Source organism: Miniopterus schreibersii (genome assembly GCF_964146895.1).
Source record: "Miniopterus schreibersii genome assembly, chromosome: 1".
NCBI lineage: Eukaryota > Metazoa > Chordata > Mammalia > Chiroptera > Miniopteridae > Miniopterus > Miniopterus schreibersii.
Genome location: NC_138101.1, coordinates 201,315,917 through 201,326,929, shown reverse-complemented (window position 1 = coordinate 201,326,929; position 11,013 = coordinate 201,315,917). Strand labels below are relative to the sequence as shown.

The following is an 11,013-nucleotide window of genomic DNA, read 5'->3' as shown; positions in this document are numbered from 1 at the left end:
CCGCGATGTGCGACTGCTTCCACGTGGTGCTGCCCGCCTGGCCCGGAGCCCCCGGCAGCGGTGCGCCCCCGCCTGCAGCCCGCTCCCCTGGGGCCCGCCGGGGTGGGGCCGCGGGCCGGGGGCCTCGGGCTTCTCGGGTCCCTGCCGCCCTCCTCCCGGCCTCACCTCTTACCTGCCCTGCCTCGCGCCCCTCCCCCGTCACTGTCCCTCCGGGTCGCTGACCCAGCTCTGCCGCTCACCCTGTCGCTCCCTGCCTCTTTCTCTGCCACTCCCTGTCCATGTCTGTCTGTCCGTCTGTCGCCGTCGCCCTGCTGTAACCCTCGGGAAGTTGTCTTGTCCCCAGAGGTGGCTGCCTGGGGAGGGCTGCGCGTCTGAGTGGGGCGTGAGGGCCCTGGGTCCCCAGGCCTGCCATCTGACATGTTTGGGGATGAGCGGGAGTTGGGGCTATTTGTTGGTCTTGGTCCAGGACCGTCAGGCTGGGCCGGGTCCGCGGCGTGGCTACTTGGTGGCGGGGTCGCTGGGTCGGTGGTGGCTGTGGCAGGAATGGACCTGAAGTCTGGGCTTGGTTAGGGACCCGAGGGGGTCAGAGCTCAGGCCCCAGCATTGGGCAAGGGAAGGTGGGTGTTGCCCATGGGGCAGTACGCCCGCCTGTGTGCCTCTGGCCTCAGAATGAGAACCGGGTGCACTTGGTCATCCGTCTGTCTCGGCACTAGGCCTGGTTCCGGGGCCTGGGTATCTCAGCATCTTGGAGGGCAGGGTGGGGCGGAGGCGCCGTTCCAGCCACAGGTCAGTGATGAGGGTCAGTAATGCAGCAGCCTGGCCACACCCAGGACACCTGGCCCGCTGCCAGCTAGGGGGCTGGACCCGGCTGCGTTGGCGCAGGCTGGACCCCACTCCTTAGGGACAACAGCTCGATGGTGATAATGGCTGTGCGTGTGCAGTGGGCTGAGGTGTCGGTGGCCTGGGCACGCCTCTCCAGCCACAGCGGGAGCTGCCGTGGCCCCTTCTGTTCCCCATTTATCTGATGAGCGCTGAGGGCCAGCTGACCTCCTGTTTGGGCCTCCCTCTCCCTGATTTTCTCTGGACAGCCAGCAGGAGAACGGTAACCACTCTAGGTCGATGGGCCCCAGCCCCCTCCTCCTGACTGTGGCTGGCCCCAACCCACATCGCTGGGATCCACCACGTCACAGGGAGAGGAGAGGGAGCCTGAAGGACGCGGGGCTGTTGCTCTGCCTCTGCCCAGAGACCACCCCAGCTGCAGGCTCTAGGGCCCACCTCACCCACCCTCCTGCCTCTCAGAGGCCTGTCCTGGTTCCCCTCCTTATCTGAGGCCACTACTGTCTGCTTGGCTTCGGTGGTTCCCTGGCCTCCTAGTGTCCAGCCTACAAAACTATCTGCTCCTAGCGGCCAAGGTCAGTGACTCTCTTGGGGCAGCGATGGAGACCTGCTGCATCAGAGCAGGGGCTGTCCAGCATACGGATTCCGCGCCCCTTCACAGGAGGCGGAACATGCGTTCCTGATAAGGACCCCTGGGGACTGGTGCCAGCCTTCTCCAGCCGAAATGCCTTCCTACCAGGCCAGGAGGGACTGCACACCCTTGTCTCTGCCCAGTCCAAGCCTGCCCTCCTGCACCAGCCATGCAGATCCTCTAAGACCCCCTCCAGAGCCTGTTTGCACCCCTACCCAAGGCCCAGGGGGAGAGCCGTGTCCTTCCCACCTGCATGCAGAGGCTGCCCCCTGGTGGCTGTGCAGGGAACACACCCGCACAGGGATCCACCCAGCCTCACTGCACCAGGCCAGCTCCAGCACCCCGCCCCACACCCCATACTACCCTCCCAGGTGACCCTTCCCTATTCCAGTATGGGAAGGGAGCTCCATCTGGGCGCACCATCTCCATGCAGGACACCAACTCCTTCACCCTGTGATGGGCCCCAGCGGTCACATCCCTTCCTATCCCAGGGGCCACACTGGTTCCTTCTAGAGGCACAGCTGGGTCCTGGACAGCTAGACTGAAAGAGAGTCCCCTGACCTCTGGCCTAGGTGCCTGCCTTATACCTGCATGCCCCTGGCTTGGCCTGAGACCCCCCCTCCCCCCCGAGAAGCCCCCATTAGTGCCAGGGAGGCCCTAGGTGCAGTCCTGCACCATGATGTGTGTGTGTGGGGGGGACATCTGGGTGGCTATGGGAATGCCAAGGCCTTTCCCAAGAGCAGTTCAATGCTGAGCTTCCTTGTGGTGGCCCCACCCTTAATCAGGCTGGTGGCCTCTGCACAGCCCTGGATTCCAGAAGCTGTGGGCTGGATCTGGCATCTGTGAACAGGAGCTACCACAGCTGCCCATGGCCAAGGTCAGGCAGAGAGGCAGAGCTGTGCAGCCAGGGAGGCCAAGCTCTGCACCAGAGAGCCATTCTCTGCGCCATCCACACTAGTGGAGGACTGTGTCCCCATTTTGCAGACATGGACACTGAGTCTAGGAGCAGTGAAACAGAGTCGTAGAGCAGCGTGGAGTCCCTCTGGCCTCTGCAGGGCCCAGAGCAGCCATGTCACATGCTTTATGCAGTGATGTATGACCAATCTGGCTCTGCCCCACCCCATCAGGCAGGGGGTCCACAGGCAAGGGCATCCTCGAGTGCCCCTCTGCAGCCAGAAGTGTTCATGGCGGGGGGCACGGAGGAGGAAGAGGTCATTCTGGGCCAGGCACCACCCCTCCGGACACCTTAATGAGGTGGACTTTCAAAGCCACTGCTGGTGTTGGCATCTGTGTTCCCAACAAGACCTCCAGTTCTTTTCGTGGTGGAGAAACTGAGGCTGGACAGCCTGGGGAAAGGGGGTGGCGTGGGGCCCAGGAGCAGATAGGCAGGTCCAGTGCCCAAAGGCCCCTGCCTCCCCTGTGCGCCAAAGCAGCGTGTGTGCCCACCCTACCTGGGCCCATTGTGGGGGGACCTGTGGCAGGAATGCTCTGTGGCCTTGTCTCCCTCTGTCCAAGCTCTTCTGTCCTGGACCCAGCTAGGAGCTGCCTCTTCCAGGAACCCCCCTGATTGCTGAGCCCACCCCAGCTCTCTCTCCTTCAGGCTCTGACCCTCTCCGTCTCCTTCCAGGTCTGCTCTTTGCTGAAAGCTTCTGTGTTTTAGGTTTAGCCTAGGGATGGAGAAGTGTTAGGAAGAACCCCAGGCAGGTGGGGTGGTGGACTGGCCATCTGGGGGGCCCTGCAACCCACTTCAGGGGTGAAAACCTAGGTCTTCCCAGCTTGGTCATCTGCCAGGGAAGAGGCAGGCCCTGCACTCAGAACTATTGTGAGGGGGATGCTTGCCCAGCCATCCATCCATCTGTGCATTCCCAGGGCCCTGGGACTTGGGAGGTCACATATCAGGGAGCAGGGGTTCACTGCTCTCCAATCAGCAAAGGTGAGTCAGGCACAACTTCAACGTCAGTGCAGCCTCAGGGGCATGGAGTCTGGGAGGGCTTCAGGGAGGAAGGGCTGTCTGATGGGGATAGCCACACATGTGAGAGGCCTGGAGAGAGTGTCAGCTGGGGGGGTGCGGTCAGCAATTGGCTTAACAAGGTAGGTCTGGGGGTGGGGTGGGGAGAAGGCAGGGGCGAGGCTGTCAGGAAGGAGGGCTGGGTCCAGGGCACCAGGAAGCTCCAAAGGGTTTCAGGGCAGGTCCTGTGGGAAGGGGTGAGGCTGGATGAGAAGATGGAGGGCTGAGGGCTGAGAGCGGGGAGCTGGGGTGAGCCCAGAGCCGGCTGGGTGTAGACATGGTGAGAACTGGCTGCCTCCCCCATCTCCACTCCAAGGTAGCTGCCCATTTGGCCGGGGGACTGGCCAGAGCCTTCAGGGGCATCTCTGCCAGGCCCTGCCCACCCCCTTGCCTGTACCTCCAGATTTCCCTTTGTTTTTATTTTTTTGGAAGCCACTGGGGCTGGGAGCCAAAGGTCTGCCTTGCTGGGATGAATATTTAATAGTCAGAAGCACTTTCTAAAATGGAAAAATGGATGTGGGCCCAGGAGCTAGGAGGTGGGGCAGGGTGGGGAGGTGGCACTCCCCCCCCATCCCTGCACCCTCACTTTCTTCTGGTCCTTGCTGACCCTGAGTCAGAGGAGACCCTGCTCACCCGGTGTGTATGTGAGAGGCAGCCTCAGGCAAGCACACCACCCAGGGCTGGTGATGGACCTGCCGCAAGGCTGCTGAGTCCTGGGGAGGGTCCTCCAGCCGCACTCCTGCCTGGACACGGTGCCAGATGTGGGTGTCCACTGCTGAGAGGACAGCTGAGATCCAGAAAGGAGTGGGTGGGGGACAGGACACCTGGTGGGGCCCGCATCTGGGCCTCGCCTCCCGTGGGCACAGTAGGTGGATGGGCTGGCTCAGACCCATTGTTTGCTGGAGACCTGCAAGGTGAGGCCAGACCACAGGCTCCGGATGCTCTGCCCCTCCCGCCCTGCCCTTGGCCCGCCGGTACCCTCGTTTCCCAAGAGCTGCCAGCCTTGCTGGACTCTGGGGAGGGAAGAGGTTGGCTTCTCCAGCGGCCTGGCTGTAGGACCCTCAAGGGCAGCCCCTTTCCCAGCAGGCCTTGCTCCTGGGTGGCGCCAGCACCCGAGGGCTCCTCGTGACACATCCCCTGAGAATGCCACGCTCGGGCCTGGCCCACTTGCCAGCTGATTCACTATCAGCTGCCCCTGGCTCTGCCCTCCCCTGCCAGGGAGTTCCCATGGTGACTCCGTGCTGGAGCCTGGGGCTGGGGAGTGCTGAGCTACAGCCACCTGTGCAGTGGGCACCGCGGGCACAGGCTGGACGGGACGGGATCCCAGGACCCATGTGCTGCAGCTCAGAACCTGCCTGCCCGCCAGGCCTGGCCACACGGAGCCTGGGGTTGGGCAGGGCCTTGCTCAGAGCCTTTCTCTGCCGGGAGCCAGCTATACCCCTGCAGGCCTGGAACCAGCTCAGGGGACGAATGTGAGGGACAGCCCCTGGCTCGTGCCCCTACAAGGTCACGGTGGTCTTGACCCTGCGCCCTGTGCTTCCAGCCTGCCCCTCCCTTCCTGCCCAGTGTCCTGGCGTGTCTGGGCTTCCCTGTGGTCCTGCTACCACCCACCCCTCCTTGTCAGTCTGGGCCCAGTTGTTGGTGCTGGCCACCTGGGGGGAGAGTCCAGGGTCCGAGCAGGGAGGCTGCTCTGGGCGGAGTAAGCCACATGTGCACATGCCTGAGTCAGGAGAGGGCCTGTCGTGGGGGAGAGTCCCCGCTCACAGGCCGCAGAGCAGACGGGGTTGGTAGTGTGCCTCCCTCTGGCTTCCTGAGGTGGGGGCCCTGACCAAGGCTATCCCCATGGTGCAGGGCCCATGGTCAGGGAGGCAGCAGCAGGGTTCAGGAGATGGAGCATGGCTTAGATTGGCGGGGGGACCCCAGGCTCCGGAAGAGGTGCGGTGACCCTGCTCCCTGCCAGCCCTCACCCTGCTTCTAGCTAGGGTCAGCCTCTGGGGCCTGCTGAGTCAGCCAGTGGGCCCTGCCCTGGGGGAGGTGAAGGTCTGGTGGGGTATCAGGCTGTAAACAAACATTTCCCAGGTGAGAACCGTCTGGCCTGTGGGAGTTGGTGAGATCACTCTCGGGGGGGGGGGGCCTGGCCAGCTCTCCTGTGTCACTGTAAATAAAGTTGTTTCTGACCGTTAGGTTTTTAGGGATGGGGGTGGCCAGAAGGAGCCCGGATGCCTTTCCTCCTTCCAGGTCTGGTGGCACACCCAGAGGCCTCTGACCCCATCTGACCACCAGGGCCCCCTGCCCGGGGCTGGAGCTTCCACCCGGGAGCCCTCTGAGTGGCCAGGGGCCCTTCTCTGCCTGCCACCCCGCCTCCCTCTGCTCCTGGCTTCTTGCGTCTGGGTGGGGCCCATCTCCAGCAGCTTCTTTGGGTGCCTGCTGCCCGCAGCTGCCCCAGGAGCCCCCAGCCTGCAGCCACCATCACTGCCCTCCCTGTAGGGGGCTGGGCCTGACCACTCACTGCCCTCAAACCCTGGCTGGGCCCCTCAGCGGTGCCGGCCTGCTCTGACCTGCTTGTGGGATGCAGGTGCCACAGCCAGCTGGGCCCCACCTACAGGGCCCCGGGGCGCAGGGAGGAACAGCCCTGGGATCCAGCAGATGTTCCCAGAGCACAGCCTGTGCCGTCCTGCCCAGGATGGGCTTTGGGCCTGCCAGGGCTCCTGGAGCTGGGAGGAGCTTTTGTGTCTGGGATGGGGGTGGGATCCTGGAGGATGGCTGGGGGAGAGGGCAGGAGGTTGCAGGCCAGGCAGTCGGAACTCTGGGGAGCTGGGGACTTGGTGTCTTCCCACTCGGGTGTGTGTTCCTCACCACCACTTATATGGAGGTGACTGGGTGGAGTTCTTAAAAATGCTGGTTCCAGGGCCCCACCAATGCCAGCTCATGAGTTGCCCTGCAGCTTGGAGTGGTAGGGGCTGCTGAGTTTGGGCTGAAGGGCCTGGAGGGGCCAGGTTGCCCTCCAGGGGCACAGGAAGGTGGGTGGTGGCCAAGGCCACTTCCCACAAGGTCACATGAGTGGGCGTGGTCCAGCCCTGCTCTGGCCTTTTGCAGGGGCTGGCTGTGCCCCGGGCAGGGGTCTCTGCACAACCTGAGGGGCCCTACTGCCCTGAGGTCCCAGGTGGAGCAGGGATCTGTGCCTGCCTGAGGTCCCTGTAGCAAGGGCACCTACAGGAAACTGAGGCAGAGGGCCTGTGTGCAGCCTTCCTGGAGGGTCCGGTCTAACATCTGAGTCTGTCCATATAGTAGGACTGGACCGGGCTGGACCGGGCAGAACTGGGCTGGGCTGGGCCCGGTGGGTGGTGGTGACTCAGATATCCCCAGGCTGGGCGGTGTTTCCTTCCCCCAGTCAGCTGCTCAAGCTGGGGGGGGGCACTCTGGGTGAGGGGCGGGTCCTGGCCCTTAGGAACAGAAGGGGAGGGGCCCGGCCCAGATTGGGCCTGTAAGGGGGTGGCCCACTCCCTCGGGTGGGGCTCTTGGCCAGCCTGGGAGGAGGCCTGAAGGAGGGGCGAGGGAGGGAGGGACCTTGGAGGGTAGCTGGGCGAGCCACAGGCCTGGGATCTTCACTCCTGCGCAAACTGAGAGGACAGCGGCCTCACCTGGGTAAGTGGCTGCAGCTGTCTTCTGTACCCACCCCTGCCCCCTGCCCCCAGCCCCCTTCCAGGTTCAGCCCTGGGCACCTGCAGGTCTGTGGGGGCTGGCTGGGGGCCTCAGGGGCGGAGACAGAACTGGGCTGGGCATCTCCCTGCCCCTCTGTCCAGCCCCAGCCCCAGCCTTCCGCAGTTGTTGGAAGGGAGGCCTGTCGGTTCAGCAGCACGGGACAGGGTGGTAGGGGGGCGTCCCCAAAGTTGGACCATGGGACCTGGAGGGGGGCCCTCAGTGATGGTCACTGTCCTTGTCTTGCATGATGGGGACCCTGGGAGTTGTGGAGGGCTGTTCAAGTAATCCCAGGCCTGCTTACCTGCAGGTGCCAGGTGGGCTATGGGGCCGGCTGTGCTCAGCCACCCCATCGGGTGGGCCGCTGGTCCCATCTGGGTGGATAGGAGTGTAGGGCCTCTCCTTTCGGCTGTTGGGCCCCTTGGAATTGGTGGGCTGACATGCCTGCCCTGTGCCTCAGTTTCTCTGGGTGATGCAGGAGATGCACTGGGCCCACCTGCCGCCCCTCCCAGCCCTGGAACTTGGCTGCATCCTCAGGCTGGGCAGGACTTGCCTTGTTCCAGGAGATCTGCCCCGCTCCTTCCCTTCTGCGCATCTACTCCCTGCTCTGGCATTTATTATGCACCTACTGTGTGCCAGGTGCTGCGAAGTGTTTTTGGGACCAGGGAGCAGGCAGTGGCCAGAAGCTAGGACAGAGTGGCCGGGTGGGCCTGTGAGTTGGCAGAGGAAACGACGTGTGAGAAGTGCAGAGATGGGGGAGAGGGCCTGCGGCTCGGAAGGTCTGGGGTGCAGGCAATAGCAGTGAGTGCTGCTGAGCCACGCTGACCCATGGGTGGCTGCAGGGAGCTATGGAGGGGTGCTGCGGAGAAGCCTCCTAAGCAGGAGGCCGGGGCAGCAGTGAGAAAGCTGCAGGTGGGACAGGAGTGAGCCCTCACCCCGGATCTAGGGGACCGGGGCTGGTTCCCTCCTGGAGCCCTGGAGGCATGAGGGAGTCCACCAGCCTCCCCGTGCCACAGTTATCTCGAGACACATCGGGAGGGGTGGGCAGGCCCTTGGGTATGAAGGTCTCATGACCAGTCAGCCCAGCCCAGCACTTTCCTCGTGGAGTTCCAGGATGAGGTGAGGCCTGAGCACCCGGCTGCAGGCCCGAGGGCAGCGTCCCTAAGGGGTGAGCCTGCCTCAGGGACCCCACTTCCACCTCTGCCTGGCCCATGGTCGACCGGAGCTTGAGGGAGGGTCCCAGGTCCAGAAACACTTGGCCACACACACCCCACGGGCCTCTCAGGCCACCATCTGGGGCTCCCTTGGCAGGTCTCCTCCCAACCAGTCTCACGATCCCCAGTCCCACTACTGCCCTGGTGACATGCAAACGGCACCCACCACACCTGGCCCCACCCGGAGGCTGGTGCTGGGCCCTGGGGTGGCTGCTTGGATGCAAACTTGGGTTTTTGTTTAAGCAAAATTGCCTCACCCACAGAACTCCCACTTGGCTGGCATTGCTAGAGTCCTGTGGGCAAGTCATCCTGGGCATGGCCCCTTCTCTGCACCCCCTTCACCTGGTCCCCGACGCCTTGGCTCCGTCCCCTCCCCAGGCACTTCCTGGATCCCCCCAACCCCCTCCAACATTCCAGTTGCTGGGAGTGCAGCTTTCTGCACCCACCTCCCACTCTCCCCAAGCTCCCAGGTCCCCATCCCTGGAGTGTTTGAGGCGCAGAGGGTTGGGGCTGGGGCTGGATGGCCCTAAGCGATGAAGAGGGGAAAGGCATGTCCCCCCCTTGTCCTCTGTAAAGTGGGGCTTTGGTGACCTTATTATGATTAGTCATTGTTTGAGGTGACTGCTGGAGCTGGGCCGTCTCCAGAGCCCGTCTGTGGGGCCACGGGGAGGGGACCGGCCAGGTCAGGCAGGCTGATGGGACGCCTCCCCTGCACTGGGGACCGGGGTGACTCCTCCGGACAGGGGATGGGCAGCGTGATGCTTGGGGCCCTGGGGTGCGCATCCCGCTGCGGGGGCCACGTTGGACCCGGCCCAGCAGCCTGGCCAGGGCAGGCAGGATTTCCTCCTTCCTGTTGGTGTGCCCGGGCCAGGCCGGGGTTCTCCTTCGGGGGCCCACAGGGGCCCAGAGTTTAAAGCTACAGCCTGGCAACTTCCCACACAGGCCTCCCAGCCCGCCCTCGTCCCGAGGTGGAGGGCTCCTCGCCAGCCAGGGGGTGACCGGGGGTGGACGGGCCGAGCGGAGCAGCCGGAGCCTCCGCCACCTCACGTTCCCAGCCAGGGCGTGGCCCTGCCTCCCGGCTGTCAACACCTTCCTGCCCCGGCCTGGTCGCCCACGATGCTCCCTGGAGCGGGTTTGGGCTACAGCCTCTCAGGGACGGGGCCCTGCCCCACTCGTGGGGGCTTCCCCCGTGGCGCCTCCGGCAGGGTCCCGGAGCCTGAAGCCCAGCTCGCGGCGGCCACCCCGCCCCGGGTCCCAGAGCCTGCGGGGTCCTGCTGGCGCCGCCCCTCGGCCGTGCCGCCTGCCTGCCCGCCCAGGAGGGCGGCACTGGCGCTTGTTTTGCTGTCTGACTCAGAGTCACGCTGCGGAGGCTGGGCAGGAAGGCCGGGTTTCTGGGCGTCAAGAGCTTCCAGACCGCCCACCCCGCCGCTGGGGCTGCCTGCGCCCCTTGCCCTGGGCTGGCGGGGACCTTCCTCTGCCCCGGCCCAGCCGGGCTCCCCCCCGCTGGCCCGGCCCGGGGCAAGCCGCTCTCCCTCTCCCAGCCTCAGTTTCCTCGCCGCCTACCCACGGTGCACCCACTTTGGGGATGGGGTGAGGGTCTGGGCGAAACTGGAAAGGAAACCAAGGCGGAGAGAGTGGGGTCCGCGCAGGGGGGTGGGGTGGGAACAGGCTCTGCAGGGATGGGCTCCAGTTTCCACCCCTGCCCCCTGCAAGGCCAGAATCAGGGTCAGGACTCAGTCCTCTCCCAGAGCCACCCCTCCGCTGAGGGTCCCCCTCCCATATGCAGCACCCCCGCGCACGGCTTCTCCACCCCCATCCCGCCCCCCACAGCCCCTTCTGGTTCTTCTGGGTGAGCAGAGTGGCCCTGGGACATCTATAGGGAAATCAAGGCTCAGAGAGGGGACTGGCTGGCTCAGGGTCACACAGCAAATTGGCCAGAGAGCAGCAGCCAGACCTGCACTGTGGCCAGGACTTGCTCCCCGGGGATAGCCCTGTGTCCAGTGCCCACCCCAACCGGCAACGTGTGCTGCTGGGCTGGTGTGAGTGCTGTGCGGCTTCTCGGGATATTTAGTCCAGTTCGGGGCGTGGGCGGGCTGGAGCGTGGATGGTTGTAGATACGGGTTAGAGGGTTGAATCATCACAGAACCACTGAGCTTGTTTCTCTGGCGCGGTTGGCAGGCATTTCTCTAGGACTGTGTCCAGTTTGTCTGAATTTTCAAATTTATCGGCGTAACATTTATTTCAATTTTATGTAGAACGGAATTTCTTTTTCTTGAAAAAGGGTACAGATCTTAAGTGTGTAGCATTTTCCCAAAGTGGACACACCAGTGTAGCCAGTGCCCGGGTTGACAACCACCAGGGCCGCCCCACCCCCCGGCCCTGCGCTCCCCACGTAAGCGGGGTCATGTGAAGGGGGCACAGTGCCCCTGACGGAGCTCCGGGCACAAGCAGCCTCTATCTCAGCGCTGTGCTGGCGGATTTCATCCACGCCGCCCTGGGCAGTCATTGAGTCACTTGCCTTGCCCTGTACTATTCCACCCGAAAAATACCCACATTGTTTTCTTTCTTTTTTTTTAAAGACTCTTTAAAAAACTGATTTTTAGAGAGAAAAGAAGGGAGAAGAG

At 64.0% G+C, this 11,013-nt stretch overlaps 1 protein-coding gene across 1 annotated transcript in view; it reads left to right on the top strand.

Annotated features, from left to right (window-relative positions):
• The window catches only part of AHNAK2 (AHNAK nucleoprotein 2), a 37,845-nt gene continuing 26,832 nt past the window's right edge, over positions 1–11,013 (top strand). The window contains exon 1 of the mRNA XM_081127678.1: positions 1–60. Within this exon, the coding sequence (XP_080983804.1) occupies positions 6–60 (55 nt within the window). The 5' untranslated portion in view covers positions 1–5. The remainder of the gene's footprint in view (positions 61–11,013) is intronic.